This window comes from Melanotaenia boesemani, chromosome 10, assembly GCF_017639745.1.
Source record: "Melanotaenia boesemani isolate fMelBoe1 chromosome 10, fMelBoe1.pri, whole genome shotgun sequence".
Lineage (NCBI taxonomy): Eukaryota > Metazoa > Chordata > Actinopteri > Atheriniformes > Melanotaeniidae > Melanotaenia > Melanotaenia boesemani.
Window position 1 is genome coordinate 28,419,567 of NC_055691.1, and position 24,555 is coordinate 28,444,121.

Sequence of the window (24,555 nt, forward strand, 5' to 3'; positions counted from 1 at the left end):
CATCGAACAGACAGTAAAATATACAGTTGTTATGTTTAATTATATTGTCAAAGGACATTAGCAACCACCTGAATGGAAATGTGAGCTTAACCTCCTTTGTTCAATACTGTTTTTTGTACAGTGGCATGAAAGTTTTGAGCACCTTCAAACTTTCTGGAAATGGCCATGCAAGTAAAAATACCTGATTTTGAATAGCTTAAAGCCAACAATGACATATTTTGAAATACATTAAGCAAATCACTTTTATTTCCATCTTGTAAACTCTGCTCTTCTGACGTCTGTCTGCAGACTTATTTGGAATAGTGATGGCACCTTCAGCATGTACTTCTTGGGAAAGGTCAGTGTAGATTTTGAGGCATATTTAGAATAATTATTCTGTGACAGAAACCTTCTATTCTTCTTCTTCTTCAACTTTTTAATGCACAGTGATGTTTGCTTCCAGACGTTGCTGGTATTTCCCCCTCTACCAGTGAAATGTTACCCACAAATAATTTTATATTCCTTCAGCCGTCTCCTGCCTTGTTGTCCTCAGCTACTTTTGATTTTCAGACTGCTACGCAGATGAATGGAAAAACACATGGCTGCTGATTGCTGACAGAACATTTGGGGAGTCAGAGTTTTTGCAAAATGTTCATTTTGCAGGCTGTGAGCAAACCGTAGCCTTGACATTATAGTAATGTTTGACCTTTGGAAAAGTTAGATATATCCAAACTTATACATGGTGAACCATTTAATTTTTTCTCTACTATTGTGGTGCAAGGCATAAATGATAAACTAATTTTGCTTGAAATATGAATCAGAATTCAATTATCGTCTCCTCCATTTATTTACTTATATTAAGGGAATTTTGATGTCATCGTGTTTAAACTTTTGCATGATTTTGCATGACACTGTAAGTATACCTCACACAGGGATTACAGTAAACATAAAGACAGACTATAAACACTGGAGGGGTTAATTTGCTCACTGACATCATGTCAAAACCAACCCTTGTATTTGTTTAATAGCAGTGTTCAGAAATCTTTTATTACTGAGTGTATCTCTGCGTGTGAGTTATATGATTGTCTTTTATGAAACATATAACCACTCATACTGTGTGTGTACTAAACAGTAAAAGCCTCTGGATCCAGGAAGTGTCCTGTAAACGTGTCCGGCTTTAAGGGAGGGGTTAAGGGATAGACGCTACAATGGATTTATGACACATGAGCAAAGACAAAGCCTTTAGGTTGCAGAGATCAAAGCTACATCTGCTGAGCTGGATGTATGAGCAAAAATTCCAATGAATAAATCAGAAAATGTTCACATATTGCAGACTGACTGAAAATATACCCTCTAACCCACATACTTACACTCATTTCATGTTTTGTCTTTTCACACACTGCTTGTCATACATATACAACAGATTGAACATTAATTTGTACCTTGAGGATAGAGTCAATAAGGCTTTGGGCTGTGAGTTTTCAGCTGATAAAGAGTTGGACCACAGTAAGGGTACTCCATATGGTCATATCACTTTTTTATTATAGTCAGTGCATCAGCCTTCTTTCAAAATATTATCAAGAGAAGAGGAAATAGGTGTGGGGGTTTAGACATAATTAATTTTGTTTGGTTAACTAAAATTTTGCAGCCTCTTTCCTGTTTTCACAATTATGCACTGAAATGACAGTTTTGAAAATCATTCTGATTCAGCACTATGTAGAAGAAAGGGCTGGTTATGTGTTTACAGGAAGAAATGAAGCTTTGTAGCCAACTATTGGTAAAATGTGCATTTATACTAAAGCTTTATTTGTAGACTGTTCCAAGTAAAAGGTTACATTTGCATTAAAGGTTTAGCTATAATCCCTACTGGTTCAGTATTGTGGTTCATCAAACTTGTGTCTGTCACAATGTAATTGATACTTTCATGGCATATTTCTTGATTGTCAGAAATAACAACCTCATGGCCTAAAACATCAGTTCAAGCATCAGCTAATGCATCTCTTGCATTGAAAGTATTGACGAGATCACAGGATTCTTACTCGTCCCCCTAATTCTTCTGCAATCTCCAGTGCTAATCAGCATTATTGATCAAAGTCTGAGGACACAACTTGTAGTATGTGTCATCCCCCTCTTAGAATAATAAATAGAATGAGTAAATACAACATTTGACCCAGGGTTTGGAGACATAGCAACAACAAAAATCTACAAGAAAATTAAAATTAAAATCATCAGGATTTCACAACTTAATGAAAAAAAATGCACCAACATAAGAAAATGAAGACACACACACACACACACACACACACACACACACACGCTAAACAAAACTGAGAATGAAAGCAAAGCCAAAACATGAATGGGTTTCACAAAACCCAACAATGTTTCAGAGAAGATCAACAAAACAGAAAGCAACAATCTCTAAAAAAAACATACATGCTTGTGTGTTTTCTGTTTTGTTGGAATGTTTTGAACAATGTGGTTTTGATGTTTTTTCTTTGTGTTTTATGTTGCTATGTTTTGTAAAATAAAATGTGTGGTTTTGTTGTGTTTTTTTCCTTATAAATGTCTTCTCTCTTTATTTGTGTTACTGTGTTTGCTCTTTGAAATGTTGTGTTTTTTGTTGATTTTTGTGTATTGTTGTGCTTCCTAAAATGAAATAATTAAAAAAAATATTTGTTAGTTTTTTTGTTTTATCATTTTTCTTTGTTGTTGTATTTTTTTGGCTTTGTATTGATAATACATTATTGTGTTTTGAGAATTTTGTTTTCTGCTAGTTTTCTGTTTTCTGGTCTTTTGCCAATTTTTGCTTAAACTTTAAGGCTAATGTAAAAAGCTGTCCTAATAAATACACACACACAAACAAACAAACACATACATTTGATCTCTCTAAGACACACATGTTTAGAGAGATCAGGAAACCCAGATCATGTTTAACACAAGCTCAGAACACGTTTTACTGACATCAGCTCTAATCCTAACTGAACACTGTGACAGCAAATGTGGCTGTGTGTGTGTGTGTGTGTGTGTGTGTGTGTGTATGTGTTTTCATTTTCCAAGTTTTCTATCATAGACAAAAAACTTAAGTTTCACAATGATGAGAACTGTATTAATTTCATACTGTCAGAGGGAGATGAATATAACCCTCCTGCAGAGTGGACATGTAACTTAATTTGGTTTCTTTGCGCCACCTTGTGGTTATAACTTGCATTACATCAAACAACAAACATTTGTAAACAAAAAGATCATGAGGTGTGACAGTTTGTATTTTTCTCATGACACTATCAATCACTGAACTTTTTATTAATGAACATGTCAGCTGAAAATATGACTCAGTATTCTTACCCTTGGTTGTCTTATAACGATGGAGGGTCTGGGGATTTGGGGAAATTTCATCTCCAACTCTGGGCAACACTCCAACCCCAGCTCATCGTCCGAGCTCTCAGAGAAATTATTGCAGGGTGCAGGAGACTTGACGCAGGGCTCTTCATCTTTGTCCTGCATGTAGCAGTTAGAGTTTGAGTTTGTGCCATTTAGGTTGATGCTCCTTGTGGAATGAGACGAGATACAGCTGAAAGATCTATGAAGCTGTTTGTGGTGCTGTTCATGGGGGCTGCCTGTTATGGTTTCTGGCTGGGTTATAACTGGATCAGCTGCTGGATTTCCATTGCTATTTCTGTTGTGCATGGAGTTGTTTGGTTCTAACGATGGTCCTGGATCGGTGTTAACCTCAGATGGATTACCAAAACAATGACCTAGAGATGAGCAAGGTAGTCCATGCATGCTTGCAGATTTATAAATGACCACAAGAACCAATAAGATAAATCTTTTTGTACTAACATTGGTTGGTACGGGGTAGTTTATGGAGCACATCAAGTAGTCAATCTGCAATAGCTTTTGGGTGATAAAAACAAGCTTAAATTACCACACAAGCACGTTGAAAGACATTCAGCTTTTTCCATAACAAAAAATATCCTCAAAGCAGCATCTCCCTAAGTCCAGAAGAAACTGTATTCCAGACTAATCCTTGAAGACGAACATTTTCTTGATCTCTGAAACAAATTCCCAGTCTGGCTGCTGAACTCAGCCACTCAGCCTGTGATGTTACATGGTAAAAAGTCTGTTTCCTCAGCTCATCATTGTCCCTCGTCTTCCCAGTCTTGACAACCTGCAACCAGTGGACACATCCCAGTTTTTAATTGGTATGTGTGAGCTGCTGGGTGTCTCATTACCCTGCCAGGTAGTCCCTTGTCTATTGTGAGTTTAGAGACTGGGGTTGGGTCACACTGGTCCAGCTGGAATCTGGTTACCATCTGATTCGGGGTCAGTTACTAATACACTTGCCCTACACTTCACCACCATTAATTAATGAATTAATCTGACCACAGAGCAGTAGTCTGGGGTGTAAAGGTTATTGGAGAGTTACAGATGGTTGATTATGAGAGCTTGAGTTACAGGCAAACACAGTAAGTGATAGGCCTGAGATGATAAAGAGAAAGAAGGAATGAGAGAGAGAGAGAGATGAAAAGATAGACGGATAAGGAGGCAGAAGGATGGAGAGCTGGCATCACTCTTCACAGAAAGAGACATGAGAAACCCACTGACCTTTGGATGATAGCTACTTAAATATTCATACAATCATACTGCATATTGCTAGTAGTTCAGCCAGCCAGGTTCACATGACTTCTTCATATGACAGATAAAATTATTTGTATTGTTCTTCTAGATTTGAATTGTAGATTTACATTTTTGGATAGTAAGGAGGTGACTTCGATGTAATTAAAATACAGTTTGTTCCCAAAGATAGAACAGCAAACAAAAAAGAAAAACATAAGGTAATATAATATAATAATATAAGGTAAAGCTTCCTACAGTAACAACTATATTTGACAGTGTAAATTCTACCAGATAAGTCCAATTTCTAATCTGTGGTTTTAACTGCATGGGTCCTAATTATCTTTGCATAAAGAAAGGGAAGCCTCTTGGACAGTGTTTGTGATGCACTTGCCAAGTTGTCCACTTGAGTGCCACAGGAAAGGAAGATGGTGCAACCTGTAGGATGCCTTGCCCTTGAACAACAGCTGTTATTTCAGTTAGTTTTTATTTTTGGTTCTTCATTTACATAAATAAAGTGAACAAGGTGTTTTAAAAAAATCAAAACTGAAAATAACAATAACAATTTACTAAGTGTGTTTTAAACACATACTGGATGGGTATTTTACCCATAATCATTAAATTATGAATACAAAATGAGCAAATAGACACCTATAAAAGGCAGTCAACACCCACACCAGTTGACTGCTGTAGGAGCAACCCCCAGTGCATAGTTTAGGAGAAACTGAATAGGACATATCTAATCATTCAATGCTCACTCTGTTTTCCACCAGATAGGGGAATAAACCATATCTTTCTGGTCCCAGGATGTTTCTCCAACCTGAACCTGGGTGTTCCGGTGACTTGGATGCAAAATGAAATGAAAAATATTTTATTCATTCCTCAAGGGAAATTGTAATTAGTCCAATTCTTGTTCCAGAGAGTAATGGCTGTTGGCTGGAATGACCTCCTGTGCTTTTCTTTGATGCAGTTTACTTGAAGAAATCTCTTAGGAAACACACGTTGTTTCCTCAGTGTGTTGTGTAGAGTGTGAAGAACTGTCCATTACGTTCAGCAGCTTGTGTGACATTCTCTCTACAATCAGCACCAGGGACTCCAGAGTTATTCCTGCCAGAACCAGTCTTCTTGATTAGTTTGTTCAGTTTCTTTAAGCCTCTGGCTCTAATGCTGCTGCCCCAACAGATGGCTGAAGAAAAGATTGCACTTCCCACAACAAACTTATTACTTTATATAACATAAATTACCCAGATGCTTCCTGATATCAGTGACAAACTAATGTCTACATGACTAACATAACCACACAAGTGTGCACAAGTCGCTAGATAAACTAAACTATTTTTGATCATAGATGTTCAAGTAGGTTTGTCCCCTGTGCTATTTGTATAGCACTCCCTTACAATTAAACAGCAGGATTTTTATGATACACACAAGCTAATTTAGGCTAAGGATGTGATAACTTTGGCCTCCACTCACATATTTGCTTGCAGGGAGTCAGGCTTTCTTGTAATAAAATTAATAGTTCTCTCGGCCTGGTTTTCTCATTTTTTATTATTTATTTATTTATTTATTTGCCACTGGCTGCTTCATTAATTTTCTCTGAGTATATCTAGGGATGACGTGCAGATTTCCCTAAAATATTTTTAAAAAGTTGACAATTGGAGGACAAATGATGAAGTGGCAGGCAGTTAGGTTAGGTTAGGTTAGTGTTTAAAAGGATGTCCTTCAGAAAAAGGGAAAAAAGGAAAAAATCAAATAGACACAGGATCTAAGAAATATAGCCTCAGGAGAAATTTTCTCTTTGGAAAAGTAACTGTGAATAAACCATTCCTAAGGACAGAAAACAGGGTGAAACGGCAGAGATATTACAAATTACATAACCACTGCAATAAAAATAAGTAGCAACAGGTGACAGGTAGCAGATACCCTTCCCAGAAGTACAGCTTCAGCATTAATGAAGCAGTGTGGGATCATCCTGACAGAATGAAAAAAAGCAGCTAACATAAAAAAGGAGCTTTTGAATGTTTTGAAATTATTCCCAAAGCCTACTTAAGGAAATATAAGAAATCTATAAGAGGATTCAGATTGTGTTGCAGAATATTTGGTCATTACGTTCAAGCTTATCAGAAGCTCCACTTCAGCACATTTTTTAAATCACTGCAACTATTTCCCATTTTCTTGGTGAATATAAATGAATGAGAAGTGGCCCAAGAGTCTTGGGGCAAGACTTTTGCACTGTACTGTAGACACTTAATGCTCCCCCCTCTCTCTGAAAGACCTTTCTCTAACCTAGTTGTCCTGCAAGTATTAAATTTTTCACTGCTCAAACACACCAGTCACTGTGCAGAACTTGATAAGCTGCTAGATCCATTTAATTTGAATCAGGTTCGCCATGGACTTTTCTCATCCTAACTCTCCCCCTTCTCCTCATGCCTTCTATTTAGTTTTTTTTTCTTTTTGTTTTTTTTAAGACGGGTTTTAATTTCAGTGCTTAAGCACTTAATGAAATGCTGTGATGCGTGATCATCTTGCTGGACTAAATGTACAGCAATGATGGTCTGTTGTGGGATTTTGTCTCCCTCTGGTGGTCATTTCTTTAAACTACAACTCTTCAGATACTGGCGTTCTTCTCAAAAACAGGTCATTTATTAACTCTCAGCGACAAACCTTAAACCTTAAACTTACTTTCCTTAAACCATTCACTAATTAATTTTGGAATAAAAAGAAGAAGAAGAAAACAAACAAGCAAAAAAATTCGTGTTATCTTAGCGTAACCAAAGAATACGCTTTATTGTATTAAGTCAACTGTAACGTCACGATGAAAGCTGTTCAGCATAAAACGCACGCATTCTTGGCTCCATTAAGTCAGCACCTACGGCTACAGCAAATTCCTATCTGTCCTTCTAATTAAATTAACACAAATATTAATTTCCGGAGGAATAAATCAGTGAAGCATAAACCGGTGTATGCACATATAACATAATGTTAAAAATGATAACAAAATAATTACTTTAGCTGTCACTAAACCAGCACGTATCCCTCAAAATGCAAGCACGAGTGTTTACTTTGAAACCCAGAACGGAAGTGCTTTTTTATCCATCCCGGCTTGAGGTGACGATCCAGCCCTTGGAGCGCACACAATCTGAGGATATAATCGCAGGTGGAGGCGGACGGGAAACGATCTGCTTGCTCCAGGCGACAGAAGCAGGTGTCAAAACGTGGCTGTGCACGCTTTAATCTCCGGCCCATGATACAAACAGTTATTCTGTATCGAGGTTGCAGTTTCTTTTTTTTATGTTCTCATCTTCCCTCGATGATCCACAATGCGATCTTCGGCTTGGCTCGTCATCCGATGCGCTCTCGTCCTCTGCTCGCTCTGGCTGATTGGCGGGGCCGATGGACAGCGGCAGTGTATTGAGGTGAGGACAACAGTACTATGTTTATAGCTAAATTAAATCTAGTATATAGGGGGGTGCATTGACTGTCAGCCGTGGCTGCACGCGCTGCTGTGAGTTTATAATCCAACAGTGATAATAAATAGCCCACAATAAAAAAATGACACATTTCAGGGTTAATATGTGAGGTATTTAAACAGCCACACTTGTGAGGTTAAAAAACAAACAAAAAAACAAAACTATCAGGCGAGGAGCCGCACGCCTTTTAACCACAGATCTTTTAGAGTTAGAGGAGCATGAATCTGTGATGAGGTCTGGTATATGTTGAACTTAACCACTAAAAGCTGTCCAGGCTGTTATCAGCTTCCTGCATGTACTGGCTTTTCCTTCCCTCTGCTCTGGCTCAGCTCAACACCTCCCCTGAAGAGGCTGGCAGCATAGTCCCAAGATATGGGAACAGCATTCCTCTAAAATGTTGCCTCAGTTGTTTGATTTCACACTTGCACAGAGATGGCTGCAATCCCTCCAGTTAAGGCCTATGTTGCTATCTTTTTAGCTCCTGTGTTACAGACTTCCGTTTTGTGATGACAACGTATGACATAACAAATGGTTTGGTTGAAAAGTCTCTTTGATGGTTTATGGTTTTAGAAAAATATTGAACATCTACCATATCGGTGTTATCAGTCAGAAGGGATTATTAGGATTCATTGTCGCATATGTCACAATGCAACCCTGCTTTCAGTCAACTTAAAGCATTGCTCCATCAGTGTTAAATAATTTTAGTCTATTACTGTAAAAATGTCTTTATTATTGTTGTCCTTTATTATCAGGTTGACTGGCCTCAAAGACCAGACCCATAGGGTAAACCTTTCCAGACACAACAGCCTGCATTAACCATGGTGTCAAAATCTGGTTTGGCTCTGAGAATAACATGATGTAAACTGTCTAAAAGGAGGCCTCACTCCTCTGTAGGCTTATTATGTAAAGTGGAGTCAAGAACATTAAGCTAGTGGTTTTCACTCAAGGCTACAAAACTATGACATGCAAGTCTCAAATGTCTTCATGTTCCTGCTACAAATGCTGAAAGCTGCTGGTAAAATGACTCCCTGCTTCATTTTCAGCCCACTGCTGCCATCACCGTGGAGATGGTATGTTGTGTGTCCGTGGCTGAAGAGTGATCAGAGTGTGAGAGATAAAGCTAGAACAGGCACAAATGTTTTGTAGGCCCGAGTTTGCTAACACAGCAGCACATTCAGTTAGTCTGCACTGATTTGCTAAACATTTAGACCAAGATGACTCAGCACTCTCATTTGGGTGGAGACCCCTCACAGTGATGTGTTTACTGACCTTCCTTTCGTCTACATTTTGTTCCTTGCTTAGAACAAAGCCTGCTGTGTCAGGTGAGTTTTTCTTCAAGTCTTCTGTGTATGTTCTGCAGACGGACTACTACTTTGAATACACAGAATGTGACAGCACTGGATCTCGGTGGAGAGTGGCCATCCCTCAGCATCCAGGGGTCTGTACTGGACTACCAGAACCAGTTTTTGGCACAGAGTGCAGTAAGTTGGAAATAAATGTGTGTGGATAATCAGTAGTAGCTAATGTGTGTGCCACATTCACATCATCAGCTGAAACTTCCTCCACTGTAACCTGAATGATATTTTGTTTTGGATTTCAGCCAGCCCCAAAGCAAAACCTAAGGCCAATAACCTTTTAGCAAAACACTGCCACATAATCTCCCTCTGCTGCATTATTTATGGCTCATGCTGAGCCATAAAAATATTTTATGTGTCCAATATGAAGTCAGAGATTTGGCAGTTGTTGGTAAAAATGGCAGAATGCACAAACCATCATAAGAAACTAAAATGTGTAATTATGATGCAGAAATGTCCTTAATAACTCCAAAAAGGAGTCTGACATCATCTAAACTATTTAAGTGGAAGAACAATATGTTTGGTACCAATTAATGATCTATGAAACAAATCTCTACATTATTTGATAACATTTTTCCTTGTTAACACATCAACATTGTCAAAGGTGAGTCACAGGGAGTGTTACATACCTTTTTGTTGGAAGATACCTTTTAAACATGGTTTTATCAGTAGGAACATGAAGATAGACTGTGTTACACATGCTGATGTAGGTAGAAAAACAAACAAAAGATCTCTAAGGTCATCCACAACAGGTTTGTCTAGTGTGGTCACATCACTTCTCTTATATTTCAGTTGATGCTATCAGTAATGAAAACTATTTACCTGTGTGCATGCACTCATCAATAATAAAGAGTCTGCTTCACTCATGCTTTGTTGTTGCTCCTGTTTTCTGATCTACTGAATACGGATGTTATGTTTTCACAATGCATGCGTATGTAAGCGTAAAATGTCTCTGCAGGTCTTTACCTTTTGTTACTTTAATTTTCTGTTTCCTTCTTCCTCCTCAGATGTCAAATTCACAGACAGAAAAAGCACCAACCTGTTTTTTTTATTAACAATTATAGTATCTCACATAAGATATCACAATGCCATCTTTTGCACTGTAATACAGCACAAGAACCTCTCCTAGTTACTTTAATTATAACCATATATGCCATCTCTAAATCAGATCATACCCACCTACATGTGCTTGTATCACACTGTTCATCCAGATTCTTTGACTCAAATTGCACACCTTTGTGTTTGTTGCTTCGAAGCGTAGGAGAGGCATTACTGTGGCATTAAACCAGATCAAGTATGAGGAAAAGCTGACACTGGCAAATGCAGAGACATGGTGGCTGAGTAGAAAAGTGCAGACAGACACAGTGTGTAACAGGATGGAAGGATTAAGCTCCTCCATCACTGGGCTGCACTATGCCAAATGCAGCAGTGATTTCCATGACTGATTTTCTTTTCCAGGTTATATTGCAGTAAAATATGAGGAAAGGTCGAGAAATGACCTATTCAACCTGCTTTTCTTTTCCTCTCCACCCTGTTATCTCCTCCATTGTGTCCCTCAGCCTTCTCTTGCAAAGCTGGGGAGTTCCTGGAGATGTCTGCTCAGGAGTGCACCCAGTGCGCAGCAGGCAGCTACTCCCTTGGCAGTGGTATCCGCTTCGACCAATGGGAGACCATGCCTGCTGGATTCAATAGCCTGGCAACCTCTCTGGGCAACGGTCCCCACAGAGAAGACACACTCACCTGCAACAGGTAACAGATTTAAAGAGTGTGGTTGTAAGTTGTAATGAATCATTCTATATACATTTTCTTTTTGACAGTTCTTCCTGGGTACCTCAGGGAAACTATCTGGAGTCCAATCGGGATGAGTGCACCGTGTCTCTCATCTATGCTGTTCATCTGAAGAAACAGGGATCTGTCACCTTTGAGTACCAGTATTCAGACAACAACCTGCTGTTTGAGTTCTTTGTGAGTATCACACAGTCATTCTATTTCACTGCAAGAATGAGCATGAGTGTTTGAGTTCTGCTTAAAAAATTAATGTCCCCCTGTCAGATTGTCTATCTGCCATAGATCTGCTAACTTTGCATTTGGGAGCTAAATAGAGTATTGCCTGCAAGGGATGATGAAACAAGTATTGGGCCTCTGGTGAAGCCAGACTGCTTTTGGGTGCTGATACATTTTTTTTATCATTATTTTTTATTTATTTTTCTTAAGAAAAAGTTAATAAGAAGGCACATCATTGTCAGATGGCTGATTTTGGTAAATGTGGTTGGCCTCTTTTGCCCTCCACAAAGCCATGCAACTTGAAGCTACTTTTGACTGTAAGGAAAAAAAATTTAAACATGCGAAATAAAGATATATATCTATTAAAGAGATTAAACTTTCAAATTACACTAGAGCATATACAATGAAATGCAATCAGTGGATTCAACCAAAGCCAACTTAAATGTCATTGGACAATACTAAATAAAATGCAAATGGAAATTAGAACGGTTTGCATGTCTGCAAGGGCTTTTTCCTCATGTTGCATTTTCCTTGCAGAAAGGAGAGCTGAAGTGACAAAATAACCACCTAATAGACAAGTCAAAATCAAACTTTTCCCATGGTGCATAGAGGCTCACTAAACCCAGGACTTTACTGTTGATCCACTGCTCTATGTTTAGTTTCTAAGAATTTCTCCCACTAGTTGCAGCCAACTAGGAAGAGCTAATAAGATCTTGCAAATGGAGTTTTATGAGCTACTTTTATCCCCAGTTATTGTGGTGCAGACACAAAAAGTGTGTGTACTTCTTCAAATAGATGCAAGAACCATCAATAGTTCCTGGGGTCCAGAAGCATCTGTATATAAAGATTTTATGAGGTCATTAAAATCATTATCACAAAAGTTTTTTTTTTTATTTTTTTTATTTTTTATTGTGTTGTCATTATTAAATAACACAAGGATGTGACATCTGACACGTACTGTTTGTTTGGGTTTAGATCCAGAATGACCAGTGTCAGGAGATGAATCAGTCTGACGACACAAAGTGGCTGAAACACACCAATCATGGCGAATGGGCAACCCACACGGTAAATGTCTCGCACTGTAAAATGAACAGTAAACACAGAGGACAGATTGTTGGCATCCAGCCACAGTCCTCCAAAATAAATGTATTGTGCAGCAGACAGTGGGTGGATACAAGCAGGAAGCCTGTCCTTACAGAGGAGGAGAAGGAAACATGAATGGCTATCTCCAATAAATTTCCAATCAGACTGTAAAATGAATTTCTCCTTGCTGATATTTCACTTTCTATTCAGAGTACTTTTAAAAATTAATCACATTAGGACTGGCATTGCACTCTTTTTTTTTGATACACTGTTGCAACTTGAATTAATGTTGTTTTTTTTTATAAGTAAAACACATTAAATGTCTTGCATTAAGTTAGTTTTCAGCTGTTTACTGTTTACGCTCCAGCTTTACATTCTATATGTAAATGACTGTATGTGCTGTAAACACTCCTTGCATTGCTCCTGCTGCACTGGTTGTGTTCATGCCAAATAGATGATGCAGGACAACGTTTATTCCAGGTCAACTTGAAATCTGGCACCAACATTTTATACTGGAGGACAGGAGGTGTTCTCATGGGAACCAAAGTTGTGAAGCCTGTGTTGTTGAAAAATGTTCAAATTGAAGGTTAGTGACATTAAAAAAAGATTTTTGTTGTTTCTTCCATTTAAAAAAAAAAAAAATCTAAGAAATACTTGAAAGATTTACTATCATCTCTCCACCAGGAGTTGCCTACACATCTCAGTGTTTCCCTTGCAAGCCGGGGACATTCAGTCAAGTCCCAGGCTCTTCCACATGTGAACCCTGTCCTCGGGACACCTACTCTGGGCATGGAGCCAGTTCCTGCACTCCCTGCAACACCAACACTCAGTATGCAGGTACAAAAGGGCAAATATCAATTTTATTTTTTCCATCTGTGTTAAATTCTCAGAATGCTGTAATGAAGCTGCACTGCAGTATTTAATTTAGCCTAATTGGTTCCCCTGCAGCTCCCAGAGGTACAGAACACATCCAGAGGATTTATCCTATTATCAGAAATGTTAGCCAAACTTTAGAGGAAGAAACATGCTTGTTAATAAGCACGACAAGCTTGTGTGATCTCAAGGGAGTAGCAGGTTTTGGCAGATGGTGGAGTGTGCTTGCTGCTCTTTTCCTGAAGCTCCTATGTTGTTTACGTTTTGTTTTCTAATGTGCTGTTTATGAGGAGCAAAATATTATCCCTGAGCTTTTTTCTTTGTTCATTTCTGAAAGTGAATTTACCTTTTAGAACATTTACAGATGAAAATCAGTCAGTGGATCTAACCTGGTTTAACTGGCACGGCCAGTTATACGTGTCATTGATAAGTTAAAATGCTTTCTGTTGTCTTGAGAACGTTTTTATTGGTTAAGTACATATTGTAAAATTTTAGATAAATGCTAAAATGTTATTGTCATCACCACATTTTGTTTCCAAGCTGAGGGATCGGCTGTGTGCAAGGATAGACCCCCTTGTTCCAAGAAGGACTATTTCCAGATCCACACAGCATGTGACCATGAAGGCAAGGTGAGAGAGGAGTATCTACCTCTCAGTCAAACACGTTGATTCGACTCCTTCTGCAAAAACAGTGTTCATCTCTATGTAACTCTAGACTCAGGTTATATACAAGTGGATTGAGCCCAAAATCTGTCTCGAGGATGTTTCTGGAGCACAGACACTGCCTCCAAGTGGTGAACGTGAGCCCTGCCCCCCCTGTAACCCGGGTTTCTATAACGATGACATGGCCACCTGCTCCCCTTGCCCACCTGGGACGTTCTCTGATGGAATGAAACGTACTAAAAACTCCTTTTTAATTGATCTTCTTTGTCTTCTTGATGTTTTTAACCAGTTACTGTTTGTTCTGGGTAGTTTCTTTATTGTGTGTTCTTGTATTTATTTCCCAGCATGTCAGCCGTGCCCAGCGGGTACAGAACCCACTTTGGGTTATGAGTACAAATGGTGGAATGTTCTTCCTTCCAACATGAAGACCTCCTGTTTCAATGTGGGCAACTCTAAATGTGACAGTATGAACGGTGGGTCATCTAAAACCCTCTCTTTATTCAGCTCTTTTTGTTTATGTTTGATATATCAAATATAGATTAATATTTGTCTTTTGTTTGTGGGAAATACACTTGTGTCAGACTGATAACAGTTAAATGATAAATGGGAAGTTTTCATTGATAGTTAGTTAGCATAGCTTTATAACAAGCATGCAAAAAGCTAGCAAGTCTTTGAAGGTAACTAAATTAGCCTATGAGGTTACCTAAAGGTCATTATTTATTTTTTTGCATCTACTCTGAAGCAGTTTATCTTCATTTCAGTATTTGTGCATCTTAAATTGAAAATAGATTCAAGCAGGTTGCTTTGTCTTAAGCTGACACAGCTTCCTGATGTCTTACTAAAAAGCATTTCTGTATGTTTAATATTATTATTATTAATGTATGTTTTGGTCACATACATTACATCTAGTACGTCTTGCAGCTCTTGCCCCAAAGAACATGCGTGAGTAACAAATCTAAATGCAGCACGGTCCATGTGAGGAGGCCTAACAACAATACTCTGAGCTGCAAGTATGATGCACTATATTTCCCATTAAGTATTTTCAAACCTAGAAGGCCTCAAGAAAAATGACAGGGCAAGATTAGTTTAAATTTAGGCATTTTTGTTTAAATAGGCCCTTTGGGGTCAATGACAAAAATAGTTTAAAAACATAATCTAACAAAATTGTTACAAAAAGAATTATTTGAATGTGGGATATGTGCAAAATCATATATGTGTGAAGAACTTATTTTCTATGCGATTCTGAAGAAGTAGACTTAAAGCTAACCTTAGAACATATGTCTCAATCTCTGAAAATAACAGGCTGTTGTAGTGATGTGATGCAGAGTGCTGAAGTAAATGTTCATCTTACATAAGCGCGCTAAATTAGTTTTATTATATCATGACTTTTCTAAACCTGCACGTTAGCAACTTTATTGACAGAGCCCAGAAAAGCAAAGAAACACAGAACAGGAGAGGTGATGAGTTATTACTTACCAGGGGCATCAATAAAGCTAACTCTGCCTCCATCTGCCGTCCTGTTTCCTTCCTCTGAGCTCTCTCCATCCATAAAATCCAATCTGATGTTTATTACACCGTGTCTTGCTTGTACACTTAATCTCTTCTTCCCCACTTTCTCTGTTATCATTGTCTTGAGTTCATTTGCTGCATCTAACATATATTTCTTCTTTTTCCTCAAACTTTATTTATAATGTTGCAACTTTTTCCTTTTAATTTTATTTGTGATAGCAACAGTATTTCTATTTAAACTTATGGAAAATGTGTTGTTATCCAGTTGTTTGGGGCATGTCATAGCAGTGTAAAATAAAACAGTGACGAGCCAGGTAGAACACAAAAGTTGTGAACCTTGGTTCAGCTTCCAGGAGCTCCAGGGCAGATTTAGACCCCGGAATGTGCATAACAAGAGTCAGTGTACTTCAAAATGAATTAGAAGCAAAAAGTTTTAAGATTCACAAATTTATTGAGTGCAACTTTGTTAGTATCTTTGCCCAGGTGAAAGATATTTGTCGTTTAACAAGCTGTAAAAATAAAAGAAAAACAAATTGTTGTACCATTAAAAAGTAAAATCATTATGTAATGCAGACTCTTAAACTCTAGTACAGTTATCACTTAATTAATGTTTTTTTTTTTCAGCCCCCCCCCCCCTTTTTTTTTTTAATGCTTGATGACTTCATGCTGACAAAGTAAAACTGTTTGTCTCCTCTTATGAAGTTGGTGTTTTAGCCTTTGTTTTTATTCTTTAACTTATTTTTTCATGTTCTAAATTAATCTTAGACTACACCAGAGCCATTCCTTTGATGTTTGACCAGGACTTTTTCTTTTCATTACTCTTTAGGTTGGGAGGTAGCAGGTGATCATATTCAGAGTGGAGCAGGAAGCTCGGATAACGATTACCTCATCCTTAACATCCATGTTCCTGGCTTCAAGTGAGTACAGTCATGTGGGATTTCATATTGGTCACTGAGCTCTAGGTTTCCTTCACTAAATCACTGTTCTCTGTTCACACTGGCCATCAGGCTGCCTACCTCAGTGTCGAGCCATTCTGTGACAGAATTTGGTCGCATCAAGTTTGAATTTGAAACTTTGTGCACAGGCGATTGCGAGCTCTACTTCATGATGGTGAGATCAGCTCCTGATAATATGCTTGCTGCTTCGTGTGTCACTGTGTAGTTGTTTAGAGAAGTAACTTCTTGAGTGTATATTTTTAGGACGTCAACAGGAAGAGTACTACAGTAGTGGAATCATGGGAGAAAACAAAAACAAGACAGACCTACACACACGTCATGACAAAAAATGGTTCGGTTTCCTACACGTGGGCTTTTCAGAGGACAAACCAACCTTCAGATGTAAGTGCAAGAATATACACAGATGCAGCACTTTGAATATATGTTCACTTATACTTCAGACAGATCTGACAAAACTGATCCTTTGAGGAAATTCATCCACATTATATATCAGCAAGTTGAAAAATTACACGAAACTTATTAAATAGCTTTTTATTTGAACTGAAATTATAATGTAGTTGGGTGTTGTCAGTCAAGATTAAATCCGTGAGGTCTTTTTTTAAGAAGATAAACATTTAGATTAAGTCTGATCTCTGCAACACATTTTTGTGGATTGGTCATGGCACAAACAAGATTTTTGAGGCGTGTTGATGTACACGAGGCTGTAATGGTTACCAAACCGTTCCTGATAAATAAGCCTAACTAAGAATCAGACAGACTGAGTTCAAAAGAAGAAAATTCAAGATCACTGTTACCCTCAGTGAGTGTGATCAGCCAACAAAGATCACACCTGCTGCACACCTTATAGTTTGTAAGGTCTTTTAGGATAGTTTCTGATCAATTAAAAGTCCATTTTATATTTTTCATGTTCATGAATACAGCAAGGCAAGTTTATTTGTATAACACATTTCATGTACAAGACAATTCAAAGTGCTATACATTAAACATTAAAAGCATTACAGCGGGGTGCCGGAAGCAATAACAAGTGCATTAAAAACAAACTTTTAAGGAAATTAAATAAAAGCTAAAATAAAATAGAAAAAAATGCAAGAATAAAGTTCCAGTGTCTGGAATTTTGATAGTATTCAGCAAATAGAAAAGTCTTTTTTTACTCTGATTTAAAACTGCTTAGAGTTTCAGCAGACCTGCAGTTTTCTGGGAGTTTGTTCCACATGTGAGGAGCATAAAAACTTAATGCTGCCTCTCCATGTTTAGTTCTGACTCTGGGTACAGAAAGTAGATTTGACCCTGATGACGTGAGGGATCTGGTTGCTTCATAACAAACCAGAAGATCCTGAATGTATTTTGGTCCTAAACCATTCAGGTCTTTGTAAACTAACCGCAGGATTTTGAAGTCGGTTCTTTTACAGACAGGAAGCCAGTGTAAAGATCTGAGGACTGGAGTTATGTGATGCTCTTTCTTGGTCTTAGTGAGGACTCGAGCAGCAGCGTTCTGGACTTACTGCAGCTGTCTGAACTTTTTAGGGAGACCTGTGAGGACAGAATGAGAGTAGTCCAGTCTACTAAAGATAAATGCATGAACAAGTTTTTCTAAATCCTGCTGAGTCATCAGTCATTTATTCCTTGATATGTTTTTTAAGTGATAATAGGCTGACTTCACAACTGTCTTAATGTAACTGCTAAAATTCAGGTCTGAGTCCATGACTACTCCCAGATTTCTGGCTTGGTTGTTGGTTTTGAACTTAGCTGCTTGAAGCTGAGAACGGACTTTTAATCTTTCTTCCTTGGCTCCAAAAACTATTAGTATCAGGATAACAATAAACAATTGTGGTCATCACAGGGCTGTAAGGAGAAATCCTTTATCTTCTTCAAACTGCAAGCAATCACAAAAGCTACTGGAAAAGCTTTTTGAAAGGATGCAACAAAAATACACCTTTTTTTTTTTTTTGTAAATGACAACGAAAAGAAGGAAAAACACTGGATTTCAGCCAGAACCTTATCCAGTCTGTAAAATATGGTGGTGATTGGTGGTTTTTGAGCTGTTTTGTTGGCTTGTCAGCTTGCTGACATTGATGAAGCAATGAATTGTGAATTTATCAGCTAATTCTAATGAAAATTGTCAGGCCATCATTATGTGAACTGAATCTTGAGCAAATGGGTCTTTCAGCAAGTCAGATAACAAGAGCACACAAGCGGTTCTTACTCAGAATTGGTAAAGCCAAATAAAGTTGCTGGCCTTAAGCTGACAGAAGCTGTCCATATTTAACCTCCAACAAACATCTTAGAAGTGAAGATGTTTTGTACAGAAAATTTGATGGAAATCCATTTTCATGTGCCTACAAATCAGTATCCAAACTGTTGACTGTTTTTATGGTATATTGGTAAATGGTCTGTTTTTATATAGCACTTTACTGTACCTGGAATGATACCCAAAAGGCTTTACATTATACATCACATTCACACACTGATGGCGGAAGCTGCCATGCAAGGCGCTCAACCACAACCCATCAAGAGCAATTTGGGGTTTGGTTTCTTGCTCATGGACACCTTGACATGAGCTCGACAGGCCGAGGATCGAACCGCCAACCCTCAGGCTACAAGACAACCACTCTACCCACTGAGCCACTCCGCCCCTTTATATATAAAACTGCATTGTTATCTACACAAAAATAATTTTCAAGTCTAATTTTTCCTCATTTGTTAAATTTGACTCACCTCTGCCATATTTTGACTTATGTGAAAGTCTAATCATGTCTAAGTATTTAAGAAGAAATATTTGAACTTCAAAGTATCGTTGTAGGTATTGGGAAAAAAAAGCTTTGAAAAACCTGCTATCAGTTTTATCTTTCTCATAAAGCCACTCCACACTTAGCACACAACACACTCCCTGCTGCTTGGTTTAAAAGATTACTTTTGAAGTATTTAAACCAAAGACACTGCTTGTACCACTGTGCACACACAGATTCTTGCTTAATATGCTTAACATTTGAGATTTATTGATTTTTTTATGGGTAGGGCAACCAGTCTAGATGCTTTCAATTTCAGTAGCAGCAATAAGATGGAGGTACAGCTTGACTCTCTTGAGTCATCTATGTTCATGTATATATTCTGTACCAGTCATTGGAGTTCTGCTTTGCAGCTTGGACTTAAAAAAAAAAAAGACAGAAAAAAACGCACAAAAATTCACCCTCTATATGTTTCTCATATCACTTATTCAGGTACGTCGATATGTCAATGACGTTGCACGAATCTACTCCATCACAGTGAGCAATGCGGTGGATGGGGTTTCTTCTGGCTGTCTGGTTTGTGCCCTCAGCACCCAGTCCTCCAGTTCTGCCTGTGTGCCATGTCCACCTGGGCATTACATAGACACACTCACCAGCCAGTGCATAGAATGTCCAAGCAACACCTACCTCGTTCCTCATGCCACACCGGGCTCTGAGTCCTGCAAAGCCTGCGGGCCAGCCAGCAGAAGCGACAAGGTTTGTTGCTGTGACAGGAGGTGCAAGAGCTAAGCTAATCCTTGTTGTGGGATTGCCTATAAAATAATCCACTGTAAATCCATGTGTGTGCTTTCCAGGACCACAAGCTCTGTTACAGCGATTGTCACTTCACCCACACAGAAGCCAACGTTACTTTGACTTATGACTTCAGCCTCCTTGGGTCTGTAGGGTCGCTAATGAATGGACCCAGCTTTACCTCCAAAGGAACCAAGTATTTCCACCTTTTCAATATCAGTTTGTGTGGAGGACAGGTGGGCAGAGAAAAAAAATTGCACACATGCAGAAAGTGCTGACATTTTAAAAGTTTATGTTCAGAAATGAAAAACCCCTGCCATTTGCTCTTTTTCTTTGTTTTAAGGGTCAGTTGGCGGTATGCACAGACAACGTTACAGACCTGTCAATCTCTGACTCCCAGAGAGAGAAAGGTGAAGGGCCCAGTGCTGTTAAAACCTTCATCTGTCAGTCAACAATAATCCCAGCTACTGGACGAGGCTTCCACACTGCACTCTCCTCGCAGTCCATTAACCTGGCTGACACATTCCTTGGTAAGGATGCAGACAGTGGCAGTGAGCATAACTGAATTTGACTTTTTATTTACTGCTTGCTTTAAAATGTAGAAAGGTAATGGATGGAGGCGAGTAGAAATGTCTTCTTTTGAGATCTTAATAAATTTTTGATGTTCACCTTCTGTTACAAAGAAGTTTTTAAATAAATCACTGATCTTGCATATATTAATCAATTTTATTGTTCTGTCCATATTTTTGTCAGGTGCAACAGTAAATGACAACCTTGAAGGAGTAAGGGCAAAACCAGATATGTTTCCCCAGACCAATAGGAAAGTCCCTGATGTTAACTTCTTTTACAGGTATTTGCCATCTTAGATGTGTTAAAGTAAAAACAGAAAAAAAAGGGGAAAGACTGTAATGTGCCTTTTTTTTGTTGTTGTTCAGATCCTTGGAAGCAACCTCGTCTTGTCCGTCTGGTCGGAGCTCCGTGGTGACGCTTCGCTGTAACCCAGATATGAGCGCTAAAGGAGAGATCTCAGTTCCCAGGTAGTACTTTTCTTCTTTACTGCATCAACTGTAACCACTTCTACAAATGCTGCAGTTGACTTTCATCAGTGCTGTTTTCAGTAATAGACGTAACAGAGTCCTCTTTTGGCTATTGCAGTCAGTGCCATGCGGGAACATGCGATGGCTGCACTTTTCATTTCCTATGGGAGAGCTCAGGGGCTTGTCCTACATGCACAGAGAGAGACTTCCATCAGATAGAGGGAGTCTGCAAAGGAGGACACCAGGTGTGTGTCTGTGCATATTGGAATAATATAGATATGCAAACTATGCGTTCTAACACTTCTCAGCTCTTTGTAGAACCAAAACTATGAGATACACTTCACTGGCTAACTCTTATTGTATGTTTTGGCTGTGTCCCAATCTTATTTAATTATGTATGGTTACATTCAAACTCAGGATGTGGTGTACGTGTGGACCGAACCGAAGTTGTGCATGGGAGGAGTGACGTTGCCTGAAAAGAAAACATTGCCATGTGAGGGTGTGGAGTTCTGGGTTCGACTTGGTGCAGGGATGGGAGTTTTCACTGCAGTTCTTCTGGTTTCCCTCACCTGCTACTTCTGGAAGAAGAACAAACGGTATCCCAGACCTCATTCTTTTTCCCTCCCATTTATTTCTTCTCATATGTACTCTTTAATTCTTTATAACTTCCTTCTTGTCTGCATCCTTTTATCCCCCTCCTGAGCTTTTCCTAAAGCTTCTCTATCATTGTCATTTGCTTTTGTCTTTCCCACTTTAGTTTGTCCTCCCTTCCTTTCTTCCAAACATTCACATCTCTCCTTCCTTTCTTTCTTTACCACATCAGATGTTTGGCATCAACATGGTCATTATTTCTCCTTTTATCATTGGTTACTCTCTCTGTAAGGTTGGAGTACAAGTACTCCCGATTGGTTATGTCTGCTAATAAGGAGTGTGAAATGCCAGTGGCTGACAGCTGTGCTGTGATGGAGGGAGAGAATGAGGGAGACATGGAGGATGAAGTGGTGTACACAAAACCTTCTCTATTTGGCAAACTCAAGGCCATTGCGTCCAAGGTAAGTCACATCATCACTACAGCACAAGAAGGCTTCCACTGGTAAAAGCCTTTCTACGACTGAGAATTAAACACATTTACTTCTGCTTTTAGGGAAATGGAGAGAACTACGAAAACGTGCAGCTGAACTCATCTCAATCAAAGGCGCTGGTGTGGAGCTAGAACTGTGGAACAGTGAGCTGCAAGGAGGGGCAATACCAGGCTCCTCAGCACGCTTTTTACTGAGTGACCCCTTTAAGTAACCACCCTCATTAAGAGCTTTGGTACCTGGAAAACCACCAGTGTGTACGAAAACACACACCCAAACAAAACACACGTCAAGCATCGAGTACCAGAGTCAGAGGAGTCCTGCTAACATGGTGGCCTTAAAGTTTGGTAAGACAGAGCCATAGTCCTGTGAAGCGGGTGTGTGCATAATAGACACTTCCTGATCATTTTCTGACTTCAAACGAGGTCAGAAAAGGTTGTTAGAAGAGCTCAGGGTAAGACGGGGACCAACTGAGTTCCTGTGTTTTGTTTTGTTTCTATTTATTTCACTGTGTACTGTGTGATATTTCTTTGACACAATGGCGTGTCTTGATATCAGGATCAACAAAGTCTGCATTTCTATCTCCTGTGGATACTTCACACAGTTTGGTTTGGTTTGGCTGTGGAAGAACTATATCTTGCTTTTTTTTCTTCATTTTTTGTAATTCTATGTTGCACTTAATGTAGTGAGAAGAACTGCTGATGGCTTGAAAAATGAACTCTCCATATTATGCTGTTATGGTTGTAGTGTTGACTGTCCATGTGCATCAAATAAATGATGTATTTATGTATAAGTGAACTCTGTGTGATTAAGTTGGCAATGAATCCCTTGGAGACTAAAAGGTCCAACTGGCATTGAGGGTGAATGTAAATGGATTATGGAATATTTTTTAATTTAACACTGAAAATCTGCTCTGCTCTGAGAATTTAGGAGCCAGAAGACCAATAATCAGTCTTGAAAATGCAAACATGTGTTTTTAAGTCCCGTAAGGATTCATCTTTAAAGTTGCATTGTTAATTAACTAACTACAACTTGAAGAAAAGCCAGACTTTGAGCTGCAATAGACTTCACTACTTATCCTTACATGTCAAATATTTAAATGAATGGTTTGAGTTAAAGCTGAGCATTGATTTGATGCGAGCTGAGCAGCTCAGTTTCTCTGATCTTCCTGCGTGGTTGGCTGAAGCTTTAATGATTTTAAGCTTATCATTTTTTAATTTTAGAAGTCAAAAACGTCTGATGCCATGTGCTTACACTTGTGGGATTAATGATGAATTTTGAGAGGATTTATTGATTTATTTTTTGTAGAACAGCCTCCAGTTCCAGTTTTAAGTTGTAGTGACATGAATGCCTCTCATCTCACCAAAGATTTTTTTTTCTTTCTTTTCTCTGGTCTGAATCTTATACTTAAACAATACTTCAGTGTCCCCTGTCAACTTGCTTATGAAACCATTTCATCAAGAGCTGCAGCACTTTGGCCTTCTGGTGAAATGCCAGTGGCCTTGACTAAGCTAAAACCTGTTATAATATTGTACAACCTGACAAACAGCAGTGCAGTGCAGCTTAATTTATACATGATGTATTACTTTCTAAATGATCACAATCTGGGGTCAGAAGTGAAGTTTTCTTTCTTTCTTTTTTTTTTAAGGGTCACATGTATTTAAAGCTAAGCGACCTCATATTAAATGAGTTTATGGTGCAGCAATTAATTGCAGACATGCTTTTAATTGCAGTGACTGAGCCACACGGTGTTAAGCTGTGTTATTAGTTTCCAGTTTGTGGTTCTTAAAAAAAAAACAAAAACAAAACAACAACAAAAAACCTGTCTTAGCTGAGTTAATCATTATTGATCTGATGGAACATTGTAACAACTGCAATTAAGCTGCAAATTTTAACTTTAAAGTATCTGAACTTCAAATTCCGATATTTTGAAGATGAAATTAAAGAGCCAGATTGACGAACTGACAATCTGACCAATGAACTTAAGTATATTTTAAATAATGTGGCCTGATTTCATCTAAAATATGTTTGTACACAATAAGAGACCTCAGACTTAATATTGTTTCTTCCTTTCATTCTTTTAAAAACCGTGTATATTTATACATTTTTTAGCCACCGTTGTGTTTGATTCACCTCACATAGCTCACATGTAAAGTGTCCAGCAGAGGGCAGTATACGATGGGTGTTAAAAGCCAACTTCTCATTCTTTTTTATTTATCTCTGCAGCATCCAAGTGCTTGGCTTTTGTGTATCAGTACAACCAATAACTATAAAAAGTAGCAGGTTTATATGAAACTTAAACCTGTTACATATATGATATTTGAGTGTTAAATGCCATTAAGATGAGAGTAAGGAGGCAGTTGGTGCAGTGATCTATGCCAACCACTGGATGGTGGTATTTACCAGGTGGTACAAAGAA

At 38.5% G+C, this 24,555-nt stretch overlaps 1 protein-coding gene across 2 annotated transcripts; it reads left to right on the forward strand.

Moving 5' to 3' along the window:
- Positions 1-7,643: 7,643 nt before the first annotated feature.
- On the forward strand, positions 7,644-22,926 carry elapor2a (endosome-lysosome associated apoptosis and autophagy regulator family member 2a). Of its 2 annotated transcripts, none has more exons than XM_041997192.1 (22): positions 7,644-8,006; positions 9,421-9,541; positions 10,975-11,164; positions 11,233-11,380; positions 12,395-12,484; positions 12,983-13,088; positions 13,187-13,339; positions 13,916-14,004; positions 14,090-14,270; positions 14,382-14,510; positions 16,373-16,463; positions 16,554-16,656; positions 16,746-16,883; positions 19,721-19,984; positions 20,083-20,256; positions 20,364-20,550; positions 20,774-20,870; positions 20,956-21,057; positions 21,176-21,302; positions 21,475-21,653; positions 21,881-22,109; positions 22,202-22,926. In XM_041997192.1, exons 1-22 carry the CDS (start codon positions 7,911-7,913, stop codon positions 22,268-22,270), a joined length of 3,063 nt encoding a protein of 1,020 aa, XP_041853126.1. In that variant the 5' UTR covers positions 7,644-7,910; the 3' UTR covers positions 22,271-22,926. The 2 variants fall into 2 exon arrangements, with proteins under 2 accessions (XP_041853126.1, XP_041853127.1); XM_041997193.1 differs by having other exon boundaries at positions 7,651-8,006; positions 21,941-22,109.
- Positions 22,927-24,555: the final 1,629 nt, after the last annotated feature.